The sequence below is a fragment of the Pseudophryne corroboree genome, chromosome 4 (assembly GCF_028390025.1).
Source record: "Pseudophryne corroboree isolate aPseCor3 chromosome 4, aPseCor3.hap2, whole genome shotgun sequence".
Taxonomy (NCBI): domain Eukaryota; kingdom Metazoa; phylum Chordata; class Amphibia; order Anura; family Myobatrachidae; genus Pseudophryne; species Pseudophryne corroboree.
In genome coordinates, this window is record NC_086447.1 from 438,092,223 (window position 1) to 438,115,322 (window position 23,100).

Here is a 23,100-nt window from a genome sequence, read left to right on the forward strand (position 1 = left end):
GGTTCCATTTAAGTGTCCCCAGATGACTTGAACAAATACCAAAAGTTGTGGAGAACTGGTGAATAAACAGTTCTCAAATAAGCGTTGTTAAACTCCCAAAAAAAGTCCACCGGGGTAGGCAATCCTTCGGATGAGATGTTTGGGTACCGTTCAGTGCTCTCCGGACAACTCTGGAATTAAGGGGTCCTCAACACCGTATAGCCGACGCGTTTCAACCCTTGCAATCAGGGTCTTTTTCAAGGCAGTTCTCCACAACATTTGGTAATTGTTCAAGTCCTCTGGGGACACTTAAATGGAACCATATGGGAATTTGTTATTTTGTCTCGTATGTTCATGTGTAATTTATGTATTAAATTAATATTACTACACATGAGAATCTATTTCTTTTTACATATGCTGAGCTGCTGAAGCCTGAGCTCTAAAGTGAAGAGGAGGTTGATGTCCATTATAAGGAATGTACATTTATTTCAAATTTTCCACTATACAGTGATGTCACAATTTTGAGGGGGCGCCTTGTTAAGTGGGTTCACAAGCACAATTTTCTAGATATTTTCTAGATATTTCTTGAGTGTACTGGAGGGACACTCACTGTCTGGATCTGCCTATTGGTTTTCGCGCATAAGATTTATCACCTTAAGCATTCCATATACAAAGTGTGACTCCAGCCAGCGTTCTTGAAAATTGGTGTATGTCAAATCCAGTCTCTGCAGATTTACTTTATTGACTTCGGCTATTGATCTGAGACATCCAACTGAGTAACCGGAGGGTCACTCAGATGGCTGATGTTCTCACAAGCGATCCGATGGCTGTGTCTTCAGACGCAGAAGCAGATCACACAAGCATGCCGAATGCGTCTATTAACACGAAGACTCCTCCTGCAGCAATAGCATATTTTCACATCGCTGCTGCTCCATCTCTGAATCACCATCAATATACAGTATTAATGAGGTATTTACTGTTTGCTTTTGTTTATATTGTTTTTCTTTAGTATTCTTTTTCATTTGTTCATATATTTTATTTTTGCAGACCCCATTAAAGCCTGGGAGGAGTCTGATGGATTGGATTAAAGTGAAAAGTAGTGGAAAAGACTTAACAGGTGATAAGGTCCTTTCTTTGTCAAAATTAAATATATTTATATTCAACCTTCCCTGTGTTAACTCCTGTCAACCACCTTATTCTCTCACACTACTGGCTTATAGTGTTATTATGTGTTTTCACTTTTTATGGGACTTGTAACTATCTATTCCTCCTTCAGGCGTTAAATGAAGTAATATCTGAATTCAGAACCTTATCACACAAACAGACCCTGTGAAGACTGGCCCAAACACATACACTCAATCATTCATATGATGGTCCACAAGGCTATAACAGTCTTAAATAAACAGTATCAATCATTCAATGTCCAGTCAAGAATTTGGATGATAATAATAATAATAATAATAATAATAACAACTTGTACTTACAGTAATTCATGAACTTTATTTGAGTGCATACAAGAAAATACAAAGAAAACATTTATAGTTACGTGTTTCAACAGCATGCCATGCTAGAACGTCAATCTCAAGTCTCCCCCTGTGCAGAATCCACTTTAGCTCTGATATTTATACATCTGTCAGATGACTCATCTGTAGATCCATTGGAAAGTAACCTTGACATAACACATGAAGACCTATGCACGTGTCTTCACTTGGTATATGTCCTTTTTTTCCCTAAGAGACCTGGACGGTGACCATTTTAAACGTATAACTTCATAAGTTTCTAGGAGTCATTTTAAATAATTTTCAAGAACTAAATGAGGTATCGTACATTGGCCCTCATTCAGCATGGATTGCAATTGTGCTTTTCCGCAGTTTGTCCAATTATCGAAAGACTGTGCATGCACTACGTACGCAGTGCACATGCGCCAGAGCTGCACTGTGATTGCAGTGCATATGCAATAGTAAAGTGAAGCGATTGCACGGTGATTGACAGGAAATGATCGTTTACGGGTGTTAACATGGTGTTTTGTGGGTGTGGTGGCAAAAACGCAGGCGTGTCATGGCCGTTTGACAGGCGGGTCTCTGACATCATCTGCGAGATTGAATTTACCCTTTGATGTTCCTGATTTTGATGCATCAGCGTATGCATTATAAACACTGCAGTTGGAGTCTTTTTGCATTTCTGGGTGGCAACTAACTGTGCGATTCTTTGCAACTGAGATTGCAAAATAAATGCACTTTTAGTAGCAATAGCCAGAGCCGGCCCTAAGCAATACGATGCCCTAGGCAAGATTTTGGCTGATGCCCCCTTGCACCGCTGCTAGTTCCACCTCTGACCCTGCACCCTTTTCCCATCACTATCACCCCTCAGTTCTAGCAGTCCACATCTTGATGCTCCTATCCCCTATATTTTAAATAGAAACAGTGCGCAGCCCAAAAAGGGGTGTGTTCTTTTGGAAAGGGGCATGGCCACACAATAGTACCCTCAATTCAAATTACGCCACACAGTACTGCAACTTTATTCACATCATATCATAAGATAGTGTCCCTTCTTCACGTTACATTACACAGTAGTACCACTTTAACATATACACATTACTCCTCACAGTAGTGTCACTTATTCACATTACATCACACTGAATTGATCCTTATTCACATTACACCACGCCATATTGCTCTTTATTCATATTAGACCACACAGTAGTGCCTTTTCTATACATTACATCACACAGTTGAGCACCTTATACACATAATGCCACACATTAGTAATGCATTTATACACACGACACACATGCCTGTTACACATATGACAAACACTATTGCACAATGAACCCACTCACACGGCTGCTACCACTGTGCCCTATGTCTCTGCTTGGATACAGATCTGTCCTCATACATCTTGTCTCAATATGCCATGCAGCTCCCGTCCAGCTCTGCTAATGTTGGTTGCCTTTTTTTGCAGAAAATGCATTTTATTTACATTGCTATGTGACTAGTGCAAACAAGCAGCTTCTGCTGATTAAAATGATTTGTAGCATGCCTATATTCTGTGTGCGACTGTGGCTATATCTGCATACGAAATGCTACATTACAGTGATTTCCAGGAATACTCTAACGTAGCATTTCATATGCATATACAGACGCAGTCACACACACAATATAGGCATGTCACATATCATTTTAATCAGCAGAATGCCCCTAGACAGTCCAAATGCCCTAGGCATTTGCCTAGTTTGCCTATACCTAGGGCCGGCTCTGGCAATAGCGATCCGTGCTGAATCCTGCCCATTATGTCTATATTTCCCTATTCATTTATAGCTATTCTTTTATTAAAATCTAACTATCTTAATATTCACATGTTGTTAATATATCTTAATAAAGTATATCTTTTTAGCTATAACATCAGTTACTGTCTTTATTGGTACATGCGTAAGTATTTATGTATCTAAATAAATATATACACATGGGGGTAAATTTACTAGGATGGGAGTTCTATTTAAGATGGAATGTTGCCCATAGCAACCAATCAGATTCTACGTCTCATTTATCTAGCGCCTTCTAGAAGATAATACCTGGAATCTGATTGGTTGCTATGCAAGTTTCAGGGGTAAATGCAGGTTTTGCAAGGAGAGGTTCCAGATATACGAATTGGTGGCTTCTACATAGTTTTTGTCATGCTTTGAACCTCCCCATCAACGACCTAGTGCTGGGTGACCTGCTGATGAGGTTGCTTCTTTTGACCATCCGACAGTGGCTCTTTGCCTTGGTGGGGAGATGAACATATACATATATACATGTCGAGCAGCGTGCACTCTCCCTCCATATTACAGCCTGCCTAGGTATCCACTATTAAAGATGCATATAAAATGAAATGTGGCACTCTGCGGACTCATTTCGTCATTACAAACGGAGTCAGTTTTGCAAAGTTTCGGGCTTTATTAGCCTGTCTTCAGGCAGCACAAACAATACAATACACACTTTTGCCTTAAATACCTCAGGTGTCTGATCACCCACTGCGGTGGCTCCTGGAGCCCATGCGGCCCAAAACGTTGCAAAACAGATTGATTGAATGAGTCATCAGAGTGCCACATTTTGAGATATATATATATGTGTGTGTGTGTGTGTGTGTGTGTGTGTGTGTGTGTGTATATATATATACAAACAGAAAGTTCAGCACTCACCATAGCAAGCTCACTTATCCTCACAACATCAATAAATAAATGATGGGGATTTAGTTAGTGAATTGGCCAATGCACGGAAGCCTGCATACCGCTCGCCAAGGTACCCCACCTTCATGCAGGTCCTACTGATATGGTGAGTGCTGAACTTTCTGTTTGTATATATTTTGGTTGGTGGCCATGGGCTGCATGCACCCCACCTTATGAGTGGTGAGTGCAGATATTGCACCCCGCTTCTGGGGTGGCGAGTGCTGTGGTTTTCTAGATTTGTTTGTATATTACGGGGTTAATCTTTGGTTAACTCTTATTAACCGTGGTCACAGGCCTTTTCATGCACCCCTGTGTAATCTCTATTGTTCTAAACCTGTGTCAGCTGCTACTTAGTAATTTATCAGCCAGTGTCAGCTGACTAGTGTACCTGTAAAAGCCATAAGATGCATGGCAGATACACATTAAACCTAGTGGGCATGTGTGCAGTATATTATGTGTGATACAGTTGCCAGGTTTTAATTTTTAATGTTTAAGAAGGGAAAGAGAGACTCTGTGTTGGGGCACGCTTAAATAAAACTTAACTTTTAATTGGAATAAGATAAAATATAGTACCTTGACAGACACACACACACATTATATATATATATATATATATATATATATATATATATATATATATATATATAGTCCTAAAAGAGGACAAAAAAAGGAGAAGATTCTAGATCTCTCTCTACTATTATCATAGAAATCTGAGAGTAGATTCTGAGAGAATTTAATGATCAAAGAAAAAATTGAAAATAAACATTCTTAATTGATGTAGTAAGTGAGGTGACAGTGACACCTAAGATGAAAATATCAAAATTGGTTTCTACAGCAAAAGAGAAAAAGATTTCTGATATAAATTTTGATATTTTCATCTTAGGTGTCACTGTCACCTCACTTACTACATCAATTAAGAATGTTTATTTTCAATTTTTTCTTTAATCATTAAATTCTCTCAGAATCTACTCTCAGATTTCTATGATAATAGTAGAGAGATCTAGAATCTTCTCCTTTTTTTGTCCTCCTCTTTTAGGACTATATATATATATATATATATATATATATATATATATATATATATATATATATATATATATGTGTGTGTCTGTCAAGGTACTATATTTTATCTTATTCCAATTAAAAGTTAAGTTTTATTTAAGCGTGCCCCAACACAGAGTCCCTCTTTCCCTTCTTAAACATTACTATGTATTATTGACTCTGGGTGCACCACCAACCACAATAAATTCCTTGAATACCGCTTACAGGCATCCATTATGTAAATGCACTGTTGGTCACAAGGGACAAATTTCATAAAGAGACCTTTACAAAAAGATTGATTGTAGTCTTGTGCGATACCTAACTAATCCTTTTCAGGTTTTAATTTTTGTAATTTTTGAGACTGTGATAGTGTAGGACCTGCATGAAGGTGGGGTACCTTGGCGATTGGTATACAGGCTTCCGTGCATTGGCCAATTCACTAACTAAACCCCAATCATTTATTTATTGATGTTGTGAGGATAAGTGAGCTTGCTATGGTGAGTGCTGAACTTTCTGTTTGTATATATTTGGGTTGGTGGCCATGGGCTGCATGCACCCCACCCTATGAGTGGTGAGTGCAGATATTTCACCCCGCTTCTGGGGTGGCGAGTGCTGTGGTTTTCTAGATTTGTTTGTGTGTATATATATATATATGTGTGTGTGTGTGTGTGTATACACACACACACACACACACACACACACACACACACACACACACACACACACACACACACACACACACAATACTACAGTATACACCTGTTTTTACCATGATAGGATATTGTTATATACAGTATAGAACCTGTGCAACAATATATGTGAGATTGATGTAGTACCACGTGAAGGTACTATGGAGTACCTGCTACTGTATAATATCTATGTACAGTAGTACAAAGTCACTAATGCCCCTTTCAGACCGCCAGTAATAACTCTGGTTGCTATGCAGTCTGAAAGGGGCCAGTTGAGACCCGGTATTTCAACTCGGGTAGCATGTGTTCAACCTGGCTCTCGGTGTGGTGTGAACGGGTAAGCCAGGTCGCATCCACCTATTTAGTAGGAAGAGGCTGCACTTGGAGATCATCTCATCTTCAAGCTTGCCTCTGTACACGTCAGCGGTGATGACACCAACCCGGCATATTGCCGGGTTGGGCCCCCTGCCTAAAAGGGGCATCGCCAACTTGCACCCGTTAAGGAACTGTATACAAATCCCAGGTGCGACTCTACAAAATGGCCTGAAAGCGGTTTAACAATGTCATTGTGAACAGGCCATGATACTGTAAGAGCTAAGGATATTTGGCATATGTATACAGCACCTTAATTCTTAATGTTTCTTCTACAGACAGTGAATTTTTTTTTGTATACTGTATACAGTATTCTGTATATATGCACACACACATTAATTCAAATACACTCGTACATAAACTCTTACCTAAGTGTCTGCACCTGGAAATCCTCCTCTGGCAGACTGAGTGTCCACTGCTCCCTCTGTTCCCACCACTGCCAAGTGCACGCATTCAAAGCACAGAGAGCTCTCATGAGCAGAGCTCTGTCCAAGGGGCTGCTGCCTGCCGGGAACGCCACTGATTTTTCTCTAACGTCCTAAGTGGATGCTGGGACTCCGTAAGGACCATGGGGAATAGCGGCTCCGCAGGAGACTGGGCACAACTAAAGAAAGCTTTAGGACTACCTGGTGTGCACTGGATCCTCCCACTATGACCCTCCTCCAGACCTCAGTTAGAATTTTGTGCCCGGCTGAGCTGGATGCACACTAGGGGCTCTCCTGAGTTCTTAGAAAGAAAGTAGTATTTTAGGTTTTTTATTTTCAGTGAGATCTGCTGGCAACAGACTCACTGCTACGAGGGACTAAGGGGAGAAGAAGTGAACCTACCTGTTTGCAGCTAGCTTGGGCTTCTTAGGCTACTGGACACCATTAGCTCCAGAGGGATCGAACACAGGCCCAGCCTCGGTCGTCCGGTCCCAGAGCCGCGCCGCCGTCCCCCTTACAGAGCCAGAAGCAAGAAGACGTTCCTGGAAATCGGCGGCAGAAGACTTCGGTCTTCAACAAGGTAGCGCACAGCACTGCAGCTGTTCGCCATTGCTCCTCATACACACCTCACACTCCGGTCACTGATGGGTGCAGGGCGCTGGGGGGAGGGGGGGGGGTGTGCCCTGGGCAGCAATATAGATACCTTGCTGGCATAAATGTCACATAATATAGTCAGAGACTATATATGTGAAAAATACCCCAGCCAGAGATCCATAAAAAAGCGGGAGAAGTCAGCCGAAAAAGGGGCGGGGCTATCTCCCTCAGCACACTGGCGCCATTTTCCCTCACAGCTCCGCTGGAAGGATCGCTCCCAGGCTCTCCCCTGCAGTTTTCCAGATACACAGGGTAAAAAAGAGAGGGGGGGGCACTAAATTTAGGCGCAGTATTGCATATATAAGCAGCTATTGGGGAAAAATCACTCAGTTATAGTGTTATACCCTGTGTGTATATAGCGCTCTGGTGTGTGCTGGCATACTCTCTCTCTGTCTCCCCAAAGGGCTGTGTGTGTGTGGTGTGTCGGTACGGCTGTGTCGACATGTTTGATGAGGAGGCTTATGTGGAGGCGGAGCAGATGCCGATAAATGTGATGTCACCCCCTGCAGGGCCGACACCGGAATGGATGGTAATGTGGAAGGAATTACGTGATAGTGTCGACTCCCTACATAAAAGGTTTGACGACATAACAGATGCGGGACAGCCGGCTTCTCAGCTCGTGCCTGCCCAGGCGTCTCAAAAGCCATCAGCTATCTCAGATGGCAGACACAGACGTCGACACGGATACCGACTCCAGTGTCGACGACGAGGAGACTACTGTACATTCCAATAGAGCCAGCCGTTATATGATTGCGGCAATTAAAAATGTCTTGCACATTTCTGATGTTACCCCAGGTACCACAAAAAAGGGTATCATGTTTGGGGAGAAAAAACTACCAGTGGTTTTTCCCCCATCTGATTAATTAAATGAAGTGTGTGAAGAAGCGTGGGATTCCCCCGATAAGAAACTGGTAATTTCTAAAAATTTACTGATGGCGTACCCTTTCCTGCCAGAGGACAGGTTACGCTGGGAGACGCCCCCTAAGGTAGATAAAGCGCTCACACGTCTATCAAAGAAGGTGGCACTGCCATCTCCGGACACGGCCGCCCTCAAGGAACCTGCTGATAGAAAGCAGGAGACTATCCTGAAGTCTGTTTATACACACTCAGGCATTATACTGCGACCAGCTATTGCTTCAGCACGGATGTGCAGTGCTGCAGCTGCGTGGTCAGATGCCCTGTCAGAAAATATTGATACCTTAGGGACACTATATTGCTAACCATAGAGCATATAAAAGACGCTGTCTTATACATGAGAAATGCAGAGAGGGATATTTGCCGGCTGGCATCTAGAATAAATGCACTGTCCATTTCTGCCAGGAGGGGTTTATGGACTCGGCAGTGGACAGGGGAATGCAATTTCTAAAAAGCACATGGAAGTTTTGCCTTACAAGGGTGAGGAGTTGATTGGGGATGGTCTCTCGGACCTAGTTTCCACAGCGACAGCTGGGAAGTCAGCATTTTTACCCCATGTCCCCTCACAGCAAAAGAAAGCACCGTATTATCAGGTACAGACCTTTCGGCCCCAGAAAGGCAAGCGGGTTAAAGGCGCGTCCTTTCTGCCCAGAGGCAGAGGTAGAGGGAAAAAGCTGCAAAATACAGCCAGTTCCCAGGAACAAAAGTCCTCCCCTGCTTCCTCTAAATCCACAGCATGATGCTGGGGCTCCACTGGCGGAGCCAGGTGCAGTGGGGGCCCGTCTCAAGTACTTCAGCGATCAGTGGGCTTGCTCACGGGTGGATCCCTGGATACTACAAGTGGTGTCTCAGGGATACAAGCTGGAATTCGAGACGTCTCCCCCTCGCCCCTTTCCTAAAATCTGCCTTGCCAACGACTCCCTTGGACAGGGAGGCAGTGATAGAGGCAATTCACAAGCTGTATTCACAGCAGGTCATAGTCAAGGTATCCCTCCTTCAACAAGGAAGGGGTTACTATTCCACAATGTTTGTGGTACCGAAACCGGACGGTTCGGTGAGACCCATTTTAAATTTGAAATCCTTGAATATGTATATAAAAAAGTTCAAGTTCAAGATGGAATCGCTCAGGGCGGTTATTTCAAGCCTGGAGGAAGGGGATTACATGGTATCACTGGACATCAAGGATGCTTACCTGCATGTCCCCATTTACACTCCTCACCAGGAGTACCTCAGATTTGTGGTACAGGACTGTCATTACCAGTTCCAGACGTTGCCGTTTGGTCTGTCCACGGCACCGAGGGTATTTACCAAGGTAATGGCCGAAATGATGGTACTCCTGCGAAAAAAGGGAGTTATAATTATCCCGTACTTGGACGATCTCCTTATAAAGGCGAGGTCCAGGGAACAATTGTTGATCGAAGTAGCACTAGCTCGGGAAGTGCTACAACAGCACGACTGGATCCTGAATATTCCAAAGTCGCAGCTGGTTCCTGCAACGCGTCTATTGTTCCTGGGGATGGTTTTGGACACAGAATAGAAAAGGGTGTTTCTCCCGGTGGAGAAGGCCGAGGAGTTGTCATCGCTAGTCAGAGACCTCCTAAAAACCAAAACAGGTGTCGGTGCACCACTGCACGCGAGTCCTGGGAAAGATGGTAGCTTGTTACGAAGCAATTCCGTTCGGAAGGTTCCATGCACGGATCTTTCAGTTGGATCTGTTGGACAAGTGGTCCGGATCGCATCTTCAGATGCATCGGATGATAACCCTGTCTGCAAAGACCAGGGTGTCTCTACTGTGGTGGCTGCAGAGTGCTCATCTTCTGGAGGGCCGCAGATTCGGCATACAGGACTGGGTCCTGGTAACCACGGACGCCAGCCTTCGAGACTGGGGAGCATTCACACAGGGAAGAAATTTCCAGGGACTATGGTCAAGCCAAGAGATGTCCCTACACATAAATATTCTGGAACTAAGAGCCATTTACAATGCCCTAAGTCAGGCAAGACCCCTGCTTCAAAGTCAGCCGGTACTGATTCAGTCAGACAACATCATGGCGGTCGCCCATGTAAATCGACGAGAAGCAGGATGGCAATGGCAGAAGCCACAAGGATTCTCCGATGGGCGGAAAATCACGTGTTAGCACTGTCAGCAGTGTTCATTCCGGGAGTGGACAACTGGGAAGCAGACTTCCTCAGCAGGCACGACCTCCACCCGGGAGAGTGGGGACTTCATCCAGAAGTCTTCTGGCTGATTACAAACCGTTGGGAAAGGCCACAGGTGGACATGATGGCGCCCCGCCTCAACAAAAAGCTAGAAAACTATTGCGCCTGGTCAAGGGACCCTCAGGCGATAGCAGTGGACGCTCTAGTGACACCGTGGATGTACCGATCGGTTTATGTGTCCCCTTCTCTTCCTCTCATCCCAAGGGTGCTGAGGATAATAAGAAGGAGAAGAGTAAGAACTATACTCATTGTTCCGGATTGGCCAAGAAGAGCTTGGTACCCAGAACTTCAAGAAATGATCTCAGAGGACGCATGGCCTCTACCGCTCAGACAAGACCTGCTGCAGCAGGGGCCCTGTCTGTTCCAAGCGTTTGACGGCATGGCGGTTCAACACCTTATCCTGAAGGAAAAGGGCATTCCGGAGGTAGTCATTCCTACGCTGATCAAAGCCAGGAAGGATGTGACTGCAAAACATTATCACCGCATATGGCGGAAATATGTTGCTTGGTGTGAGGCCAGGAAGGCCCCAACGGAGGAATTTCAACTGGGTCGATTCCTGCACTTCCTACAGTCAGGAGTGACTATGGGCCTCAAATTGGGGTACATTAAGGTCCAGATTTCGGCTCTGTCGATTTTCTTCCAGAAAGAACTGGCTTCACTGCCTGAAGTTCAGACTTTTGTTAAAGGAGTGCTGCATATTCAGCCCCCTTTTGTGCCTCCAGTGGCACCTTGGGATCTCAACGTGGTGTTGGATTTCCTTAAGTCGCATTGGTTTGAGCCACTTAAAACTGTGGAGCTAAAATATCTCACGTGGAAAGTGGTCATGCTGTTGGCCCTGGCTTCGGCCAGGCGTGTGTCAGAGTTGGCGGCTTTGTCATGTAAAAGCCCTTATCTGATTTTACATATGGATAGGGCAGAATTGAGGACTCGCCCCCAATTTCTTCCTAAGGTGGTTTCAGCGTTTCATTTGAGCAACCTATTGTGGTGCCTGCGGCTACTTGGGACTTGGAGGATTCCAAGTTGCTGGATGTAGTCAGGGCCCTGAAAATTTATGTTTCCAGGACGGCTGGAGTCAGGAAAACTGACTCGCTATTTATCCAGTACGCACCCAACAAGCTGGGTGCTCCTGCTTCAAAGCAGACTATTGCTCGCTGGATCTGTAGGACGATTCAGCTTGCACATTCTGCGTCTGGACTTCCGCATCCTAGATCAGTGAAAGCCCATTCCACGAGGAAGGTGTGTTCTTCTTGGGCGGCTGCCCGAGGGGTCTCGGCTTTGCAACTTTGCCGAGCAGCTACTTGGTCGGGGTCAAATACGTTTGCAAGATTCTACAAGTTTGACACCCTGGCTGAGGAGGACCTAGAGTTCGCTCATTCGGTGCTGCAGAGTCATCCGCACTTTCCCGCCCGTTTGGGAGCTTTGGTATAATCCCCATGGTCCTTACGGAGTCCCAGCATCCACTTAGGACGTTAGAGAAAATAAGATTTTACTCACCGGTAAATCTATTTCTCGTAGTCCGTAGTGGATGCTGGGCGCCCATCCCAAGTGCGGATTGTCTGCAATACTTGTATATAGTTATTGTTAAACTAAAGGGTTATTGTCGAGAGCCATCTGTTGAGAGGCTCCGTTGTATTTCACACTGTTAACTGGGTTTAGTATCACGAGTTGTACGGTGTGATTTGTGTGGCTGGTATGAGTCTTACCCGGGATTCAAAATCCTTCCTTATTGTGTCAGCTCTTCCGGGCACAGTATCCTAACTGAGGTCTGGTGGAGGGTCATAGTGGGAGGAGCCAGTGCACACCAGGTAGTCCTAAAGCTTTCTTTAGTTGTGCCCAGTCTCCTGCGGAGCCGCTATTCCCTATGGTCCTTACGGAGTCCCAGCATCCACTACGGACTACGAGAAATAGATTTACCGGTGAGTAAAATCTTATTTTAAAAGTGAAAGTTATTTTCTTCATTCTGTTCAGTAGCAGGGTGTCTCCGTAGCATTTTTGTTCTCTTGCCACAGCCACGCTATGTTGAAACAGACTAGAAAGAATTTCTTTATGTCAGAAGTTGATCATGTTTAAGTGGAACACACTACATTATCTATGGTTCTTCATACATCTGATACAGATCACAGTTACAATTCTTTCTGTCCATTACGACACCGTATAATAAAATATTTGTTAAATACGTCAAGAAATACTCTAATAGAAGAACTAGAGAGATGCTGTGTGCATCAGTATTTTAGTAAAAGACCTACTAATTATAATTGCGGTCAATTAATCTTTCAAAATCCATTTAATATTGTTTTATGTGTATAATTAAGTAAAGGCATATTTCTGCTTTATCACAGGTCTAAAAGGAAGGTTAATAGAAGTAACAGAAGAGGAACTTGCAAAGCACAATAAAAAGACTGACTGCTGGATATGTATCAGAGGTAGGTGTTTATACAGTGTTCTAGAAATATGCGTTATAAATACTAATGTTGAAGTTTTCAGATCCCTGTCCTTTATGTAATATCACATCAGGAAAGAAATTGGTCAGAACCACTTTTTAAGACATTAGTGGGCCAAGGGCAAATATCATCTTATTCTCCTTTCCAAATCATGGGAAAACCTGCTGCTATTGCACAACATGATGAATTACTATCCTGTTTACAGTTGTGCTGCTGTTGTGCGTAAAAATGAAGTTGCCTTTTATGCTTGCTGACATTGCAATGCCTGCCTTCTGGGGGTCACATACTGCTTGTTGACAAGCACACTGCTTGCAGCAAATGGTGGGTCTACCAAGTACTATTCTGCAGGGGTTGGATACTTATGCAAGCAGCGTTTTTCTGTTTTTATTTTATTTCTTCATTTTAAATCTGCAGACAAAAATGAATTCATGTGGTTGAAAATCCACATTAAGACCCTACTGCAGGCCTGACCAACCTATGAGGGTAATTCAGATCTGATCTCTATGGTGCTTTATTTACATCCTTGCGATCAGGTAGCCGCCGCTTACAGGGGGGAGGGTATGGCGTGTGTGCAGATGTGCATTCGCTTTAACTGCAGAGCTGCACAAACATAAGTTTGTGCAGTCTCTCCTCTGCCCAGAACTTAGTCAGCCGCTGAGATGATCGGGGCCGGAGCTGACGTCAGGAGCCCTCCCTCCAAACGCCTGGTACCTTCTGCGTTTTCCCAGACACTCCTTGAAAATGGTCAGCTGCCACCCACGAACGGCCTCTTCCTGTCAATCTGTTTGCGAACGCCGCGGCGTTCGGAATTTTCACAGCATCTTGTCACTGACCGGCGATCCCCGTTGTTTGCATCCGTCGTGCCTGCGCATTGTGGTGCATACGCATGCACAATTCAGATCTGATCGCAGGCTGTGAGGAAGTGCACAGCAGCGATCAGGTCTGAATTACCCCCCATGTCTCCAGCTATTATGATACTACACGTCCCAGCATTCCCTAATCGTAAAACTGTGGCAGTGCATGCTGGAACTTATAGTTTCACAACAGCTGGAGACTATTTGTCTCCAGGAACAATTAAACACCTAATACATTTGGTGGCTTACAAAATTATTCAGTCCCATAAAAAAAGGCAACAAATGGCAGTTACACAGTTTGCTCAGACAGTAAATTTTACTGCAAAGTAGAGGACAAGTCTAACAACCTGTCATGCCTAACACAGGTTGTCAGACTTGTCCTCTACTTTGCAGTAAAAATTACTGTCTGAGCAAACTCTGTAACTGCCATTTGTAGCCTTTTTAGGGGACTGAATAATTTTGTAAGCCACCAAATGTAACATTTTAAAATAGGTGTTTAATTGTTCCTAGAGACAAATATAGGGGGTCATTCCGAGTTGTTCGCTCGTTATTTTTTTTCCGCAACGGAGCGATTAGTCGCTAATGCGCATGCGCAATGTTTGCACTGCGACTGTGCCAAGTAAATTTGCTATGCAGTTAGGTATTTTACTCGCGTCATTACGAGGATTTTTCTTCGTTCTGGTGATCGTAATGTGATTGACAGTAAGCGGGTGTTTCTGGGCGGAAACTGGCCGTTTTATGGGAGTGTGTGAAAAAACGCTACAGTTTCTGGGAAAAACGTGGGAGTGGCTGGAGAAACGGGGGAGTGTCTGGGAGAACGCTGGCTGTGATTGTGACGTCAAACCAGGAACGAAACTGACTGAACTGATCGCAATGGCAGAGTAAGTCTCGAGCTACTCAGAAACTGCAAAGAAATTTCTATTCGCAATTTTGAGAATCTTTCGTTTGCAATTTTGATAAGCGAAGATACACTCCCAGTAGATGGCGGCTTAGCGTGTGCACTGCTGCGAAAAGCAGCTTGCGAGCGAACAACTCGGAATGAGGGCCATAGTCTTAACAAACGTTGATTGTTAAATTAGTAGAATATTAAAACATAATATTCCAGTAGCAAAGATTACAAACTATGCAACGTATGAGGGATCCGGTCGGGATCCCGGCAGTTGAAATACCAATGGCAAAATCCTGACACTATTCAGAATGCCGGCGCCCGAATCCAGACATTGATAGCTGGGATCCCGGACCAGGATTTGCTGGCCTGGCAGAGAGGTAAGACGTGGAGGTTAGGTTACTGAGGCTGCTGCAGGGGGAGGGTTACGGTTAGGCTATGGGGTGGGGAATTAGTGTTAGGCACCCCTGGGGAGCATTCATTTAAGGGGGTGGGGGGGTTAGAGACTAGCTTTTAAAAAGGAGGGTCTGGTGTAGGGGGTTTTAGGATTACAGATAGTATACTCACCTACTAGGTGTCAGGATCCTGAGCGTCTGGATTGTGCTGTGCATCCCAAGCGCTAGGATCCTGACACCATCCCGTTTATGAGGAGGAGGGTAACTTTTATGCAAAAATGTAAAATGAGTAGCAGAGAAAAGTGAAGCATTCCTCTATCCTTTTATCACAAAGCATACTTTAGATCAGAGATTTTCAACTTTTCACAACTCGTGTCACACTGAACAAGAATTAAATATTGCCAAGGTACACCATTTTTTAAAACTCAAATATAATGGTGATACATGGTGCAGTTGTATGTCCTAGGATGTCATGTCACAGCTTCTCCATAGGTCACGCCTGAGCCACGTCTGAGAAATCCAGAAGAGCCCAACACTGCCCGGGCCCAAAATTAGAACTGGCTTTGCAACCACTAAACCCACCAGTATTGATCGGTCCAGGGCCCCAGTGGCAGCAAAACACTGACGGGCCTGGCTGTGCTTCTGTGGCAGCACACCTGGAGACTGCTCAGGGCACACTAGTGTGCCACGGCACAGTGGTTGAAAACACTGCTTTAGATGATTATGGGTCTTCCAGTCCTACAATAATAATTAGCAGATCTTTATACTTGAGTCAGTCTTTGTGTCTGGGATTATACTATTGATTTTCTAATGCCAGTTAGATTCTTTGGGATCCATTTATTATTGATTGCATATGGAATGTGTTCTGTATTATCCATCGCCCAACTTTGGAGCCCATCCCTGCGTTATGCTGTAATGATGCCAGGGCTTCTGCGCATGTGCTGTCCCTTCTAACCGCACAAACAGAGAGGATACTTCCGCATGTGATTTCTTCGTTTTTTATTTTTAATAAATTTGCAAAAATCTAAATAAAAACTTTTTTCACATTGTCATTATGGGGTATTGTGTGTAGAATTTTGAGGAAAAAATTCATTTATTCCATTTTGGAATAAGGCTGTAACATAACAAAATGTGGAAAAAGTGAAGCGCTGTGAATACTTTCCGGATGCACTGTATCTGTTCTGCAAATGTATCTTCCTTAAAATAACAATACATGTAAGCATGTCATAAAAGTCAGAATGTACTAACTGGCTTTCGCAGCATTTTACAGTTGCAGTAATAAATGTTGCTTGCTAACCAACAAAAATTACATTGGTCTTTTCTCTATTCAATAATAGATAATAAATAAATATTTTCTATAATCGATACAACATTTTCTTTAGCAACTCTCTGAAGTGCTGACTAGGGTGGCCAATTCCGGGATTTAGGCCTAAAATTGTGCGGGGTTCAATCATGGAATTGTAGATTCCAATCCTGGGGATTTCAGGATTAGAAAGCCCCTATGTTTTTTTAAATCCGGGCAGCGTTGAGCGTCCTCAGGAGGCTCAGACGCTACCCAGCTCCCTTCTCCTGGCACTCCCTGGCCCCTGGCTGCGCAGTGTGACGTGAAGTCTGAGGTCACGCTGTGCAGTCTAAAGCCAGACTCTCACGCTGCCCGGACCGCACCTCGCCACCAACCGCTTGCAGGAAGTGATCCCGGGAATTTTAAAATCTTCAACCCAATCCTGGGAATCCCAGGATTGATAATTTTTTAATCCCGATACCTGGGATTGAAAAAAAGGCCCGGGATTGGCCTCCCTAGTGCTGACTTTTGGGGCGGTATTCAATTCTTTTCACACCCATTCTGTTTCTGCTAATGGGCGTGGTATAATCACTTCAGCTGGCTACCCCGGAGTAGCGAGGGCGCACAATCCTTTGCGCGATAATGGGGATCACTTTAGAAAGGAGATTGGACGTGATATATCATTTGAATACCGCCCTTGGTGTTCCAATTGAAAAATGTAATGAATACATCTTCACCTTACGTTTTGTTCATATCATTTGCTTTTATCTATATGTTAGCACCCCTAATTTCCTTGTTTGCTTAATAGTAGCCTTCTGACATTCTCAGAATTTAAATACATGTAGTACTCTCAGTGAACACAAGGTGTCTCTCATTGTCTGTGAGAAGAAAATGTAATGTGTCCTTTGTTACACCAATTAAACACTTGAGACATTTACTGCTTTTTATTAAGTGTTTAAGACATTTACAGTAGCATTTTGTACAAAGCTGCTTGTGCTGTTGTGCTTTCTCTTGCTGCTGTCATGGTAATTGTGATTGGCATAACCTTGCTTTGTATTTATGTTGTATAGTGGCGTAAAGAAAACAAAAGGTATAGAGGCAGATGTTAACCCTTGGATAGAGCTAAAGTACCTAGAGCTAAAGTACAAACCAATCAGCTCCTAACCGTCATTTTTCAAACACAGCCTGTAACATGGAGCTGATTGATTGGTAGTTTATCTCTTGAAGCTTAGTATACTTCCATTATAATATGTAATTGCCCTCTTGTATTTAACAATAAAAGACTATATCATACCCACCGAGTGACAGTTTAATTTCAGACGGAACAATCATTTGCCAATGAGTGAAATCTGCAATCCTTGAACAGAAAGTCCACCGTGGTGATGTTAGTTATGACATACAATAGTTAGTAAATCCTGAGCAGCAATATTAACACCTTGGCTGGCGAACTGGCACCATATATAGCCCCAGGGGCTATATAGGTGTTTATTAACCCCTGCCAGAACTTTTACAATAGCAGGAGAAAGCCAGCCGAAAAAGGGGCGGGGCCATCTCCCTCAGCACACTGGCGCCATTTTTCCCTCTCAGCTCCGCTGGAAGGAAGCTCCCTGGCTCTCCCCTGCAGTCCTGCACTACAGAAAAGGGTTAAAAAGAGAGGGGGGGGGGGGGGTGGGCACAAATTAGGTGCAGTATAACTATATTTCTCTAACGTCCTAGTGGATGCTGGGGACTCCGTCAGGACCATGGGGAATAGCGGCTCCGCAGGAGACAGGGCACAAAAGCAAGCTTTTAGGATCACATGGTGTGTACCGGCTCCTCCCCCTATGACCCTCCTCCAAGCCTCAGTTAGGTTTTTGTGCCCGTCCGAGCAGGGTGCAATCTAGGTGGCTCTCTTAAAGAGTTGCTTAGAAAAAGTTTTTAGGTTCTTTATTTTCAGTGAGTCCTGCTGGCAAAGCTGCTTGTGCTGTTGTGCTTTCTCTTGCTGCTGTCATGGTAATTGTGATTGGCATAACCTTGCTTTGTATTTATGTTGTATAGTGGCGTAAAGAAAACAAAAGGTATAGAGGCAGATGTTAACCCTTGGATAGAGCTAAAGTACCTAGAGCTAAAGTACAAACCAATCAGCTCCTAACCGTCATTTTTCAAACACAGCCTGTAACATGGAGCTGATTGATTGGTAGTTTATCTCTTGAAGCTTAGTATACTTCCATTATAATATGTAATTGCCCTCTTGTATTTAACAATAAAAGACTATATCATACCCACCGAGTGACAGTTTAATTTCAGACGGAACAATCATTTGCCAATGAGTGAAATCTGCAATCCTTGAACAGAAAGTCCACCGTGGTGATGTTAGTTATGACATACAATAGTTAGTAAATCCTGAGCAGCAATATTAACACCTTGGCTGGCGAACTGGCACCATATATAGCTCCAGGGGCTATATAGGTGTTTATTAACCCCTGCCAGAACTTTTACAATAGCGGGAGAAAGCCAGCCGAAAAAGGGGCGGGGCCATCTCCCTCAGCACACTGGCGCCATTTTTCCCTCTCAGCTCCGCTGGAAGGAAGCTCCCTGGCTCTCCCCTGCAGTCCTGCACTACAGAAAAGGGTTAAAAAGAGAGGGGGGGGGGCACAAATTAGGTGCAGTATAACTATATTTCTCTAACGTCCTAGTGGATGCTGGGGACTCCGTCAGGACCATGGGGAATAGCGGCTCCGCAGGAGACAGGGCACAAAAGCAAGCTTTTAGGATCACATGGTGTGTACCGGCTCCTCCCCCTATGACCCTCCTCCAAGCCTCAGTTAGGTTTTTGTGCCCGTCCGAGCAGGGTGCAATCTAGGTGGCTCTCTTAAAGAGTTGCTTAGAAAAAGTTTTTAGGTTCTTTATTTTCAGTGAGTCCTGCTGGCAACAGGCTCACTGCATCGAGGGACTTAGGGGAGAGATTTTCAACTCACCTGCGTGCAGGATGGATTGGATTCTTAGGCTACTGGACATAGCTCCAGAGGGAGTCGGAACACAGGGCTCGCCCTGGGGTTCGTCCCGGAGCCGCGCCGCCGACCCCCCTTGCAGATGCTGAAGATGAAGAGGTCCGGAACCAGGCGGCAGAAGACTTTCAGTCTTCATCAGGTAGCGCACAGCACTGCAGCTGTGCGCCATTGTTGTCAGCACACTTCTCACAGCGGTCACGGAGGGTGCAGGGCGCGGGGGGGGGGCGCCCTGGGCAGCAATGTATATATACCTGTATGGCGAAAAATACATCACATATAGCCCTTGAGGCTATATGGATGTATTTAACCCCTGCCAGATATCACAAACTCCGGAGAAGAAGCCCACCGAAAAGGGGGCGGGGCCTATTCTCCTCAGCACACAGCGCCATTTTCCCTCACAGAAATGCTGGTGGGAAGGCTCCCATGCTCTCCCCTGCACTGCACTACAGAAACAGGGTTAAAACAGAGAGGGGGGGCACTGATTTGGCGATATGTATATATATTAAAATGCTATAAGGGAGGAACACTTATATAAAGGTTGTCCCTGGATAATTATAGCGTTTTGGTGTGTGCTGGCAAACTCTCCCTCTGTCTCCCCAAAGGGCTAGTGGGTCCTGTCCTCTATCAGAGCATTCCCTATGTGTGTGCTGTATGTCGGTACGTGTGTGTCGACATGTATGAGGAAAATGTTGGTGAGGAGGCGGAGCAAATTGCCTGTAATGGTGATGTCACTCTCTAGGGAGTCGACACCGGAATGGATGGCTTATTTATGGAATTACGAGATAATGTCAACACGCTGCAAGCAGGTTGACGACATGAGAGGGCCGGCGAACAAATTAGTATCTGTCCAGGCGTCTCAAACACCGTCAGGGGCTGTAAAATGCCCAGTTACCTCAGTCGGTCGACACAGACCCAGACACGGACACTGATTTCAGTGTCGACGGTGAAGAAACAAACGTATTTTCCTTTAGGGCCACACGTTAAGGGCAATGAAGGAGGTGTTACATATTTCTGATACTCCAAGTACCACAAAAAAGGGTATTATGTGGGAGGTGAAAAAACTACCTGTAGTTTTTCCTGAATCAGATAAATTAAATGAAGTGTGTGATGATGCGTGGGTTTCCCCCGATAAAAAATTATTGGCGGTATACCTTTTCCCGCCAGAAGTTAAGGCGCGTTGGGAAACACCCCTCAGGGTGGATAAGGCGCTCACACGCTTATCAGAACAAGTGACGGTACCATCTACAGATAGGGCCGTACTTAAGGAGCCAGCTGATAGGAGGCTGAAAAATATCCTAAAAAGTATACACACACATGCTGGTGTTATACTGCGACCAGCGATCGCCTCAGCCTGGATGTGCAGAGCTGAGGTGGCTTGGTCGGATTCCCTGACTAAAAATATTGATACCCTTGACAGGGACAGTATTTTATTGACTATAGAACATTTTAATGGTGTCCCGGGACATCAGGGATGCTTACCTCCATGTCCAAAAATTTGCCCTTTCTCACCAAGGGTACCTCAGGTTCGTGGTACGGAACTGTCACTATCAGTTTCAGACGATGCCGTTGGATTGTCCAAGGCACCCCGGGTCCTTACCAAGGTAATGACCGAAATGAGGATTCGTCTTCAAAGAAAATGGACGACCTCCTGATAAGAACAAGGTCCAGAGAACAGTTGGAAGTCGGAGTAGCACTATCTCAAGTAGTTCTACGACAGCACGGGTGGATTCTAAATATTCCAAAACCACAGTTGTTCCGACGACACGTCTGCTGGTCCTAGGGATGATTCTGGACACAGTCCAGGAAAAGGTGTTTCTCCCAGAGGAGAAAGCCAGGGAGTTATCCGAGCTAATCGGGATCCTCCTAAAACCAGGAAAAGTGTCAGTGCATCATTGCACAAGAGTCCTGGTAAAAATGGTGGCTTATTACGAAGCGCTTCCATTCGGCAGATTTCACGCAAGAACTCTTCAGTGGGATCTGTTAGACAAATGGTCCGGATCGCATCTTCAGATGCATCAGCGGATAACCCTATATCCAAGGACAAGGGTGTCTCTCCTGTGGTGATTACAGAGTGCTCATCTTCTAGAGGGCCGCAGATTCGGCATTCAGGATTGGATGCTGGTGACCACGGAGGCCAGCCTGAGAGGCTGGGGAGCAGTCACACAGGGAAAAAATTTCCAGGGAGTGTGATCAAGTTTGGAGAGTTCTCTCCACATAAATATACTGGAGCTAAGAGCAAATTTATAATGCTCTAAGCTTAGCAAGACCTCTGCTTCAAGGTCAGCCGGTATTGATCCAGTGGGATAACATCACGGCAGTCGCCCACGTAAACAGAAAGGGCGGCACAAGAAGCAGGAGGGCAGTGGCAAAACTGCAAGGATTTTTCGCTAGGCGGAAAATCATGTGATAGCACTGTCAGCAGTGTTCATTCCGGGAGTGGACGACTGGGAAGCAGACTTCCTCAGCAGGCACGACCTCCACCCGGGAGAGTGAGAACTTCATCGGGAAGTTTTCCGCATGATTGTGAACCGTTGGGAAAGACCAAAGGTGGACATGATGGCGTCCCGCCCGAACAAAAAACGGGACAGGTATTGCGCCAGGTCACGAGACCTTCAGGCGATAGCTGTGGACGTCCTGGTAACACCGTGGGTGTAACAGTCGGTCTATGTGTTCCCTCCTCTGCTTCTCATAACCAAGGTATTGAGAATTATAAAACGTAGAGGAGTAAGAACTATACTCGTGGCTCCGGATTGGCCAAGAGGGACTTTGTACCCGGAACTTCAAGAGATGCTCGCAGAGGACTAATGGCCTCGGGAGCTTTGAAGGGATTTGCTGCAGCAAGTACCATGTCTGTTCCAAGAGGAACCGTGGCATCTGCCTTTAAGAAAGGACCTGCTCCAGCAGGGACTTTGTCTGTTCCAAGACTTACCGCGGCTGCGTTTGACGGCATGGCGGTTGAACGCCGGATCCTAAGGGAAAAGGCATTCCGGAAGAGGTCATACCTACTCTGGTCAAAGCCAGGAAGGAGGTGACCACACAACGTTATCACCACATGTGGTGAAAATATGTTGCGTGGGTGAGGCCAGGAAGGCCCCACGAAAAAATATCAACTAGGTCGATTTCTGCACTTCCTGCAAACAGGAGTGTCTATGAGCCTCAAATTGGGGTCCATTAAGGTTCAAGTTTCGGCCCTGTAGATTTTCTTCCAGAAAGAATTGGCTTCAGTTCCTGAAGTCCAGACGTTTGTCAAGGGAGTATTGCATATACAGCCCCTTGTGTGCCTCCAGTGGCACCGTGGGATCTCAACGTAGTGTTGGGATTCCTCAAATCATATTGGTTTGAACCGCTCAAATCTGTGGATTTGAAATATCTCACATGGAAAGTGACCATGATGTGGCCCTGGCCTCGGCCAGGCGATAGTCAGAAGTGGTGGCTTTGTCTTAAAAAAGCCCATATTTGATTTTCCTTTCGGACAGGACAGAACTGCGGACTCGTCCCCAGTTTCTTCCTAAGGTGGTGTCAGCGTTTCACCTGAAACAACCTATTGTGGTGCCTGCGGCTACTAGGGACTTGGAGGACTCCAAGTTGCTAGACGTTGTCGGGGCCCTAAAAAAAAAAAAAATATATATATATATATATATATATATATATATTTCCAGGACGGCTGGAGTCAGAAAGTCTGACTTGCTGTTTATATTGTATGCACCCAAAAAGCTGGGTGCTCCTGCTTCTAAGCAGACTATTGCTCGTTGG

At 44.9% G+C, this 23,100-nt stretch overlaps 1 protein-coding gene across 1 annotated transcript in view; it reads left to right on the plus strand.

Annotated features, from left to right (window-relative positions):
• The window catches only part of LOC134909718 (cytochrome b5 reductase 4), a 530,443-nt gene that overhangs the window by 80,177 nt on the left and 427,166 nt on the right, over positions 1–23,100 (plus strand). Inside the window, exons 2-3 of the mRNA XM_063916915.1 lie at positions 1,027–1,096; positions 12,839–12,922. Coding sequence (XP_063772985.1) covers positions 1,027–1,096; positions 12,839–12,922 — 154 coding nt within the window. The remainder of the gene's footprint in view (positions 1–1,026; positions 1,097–12,838; positions 12,923–23,100) is intronic.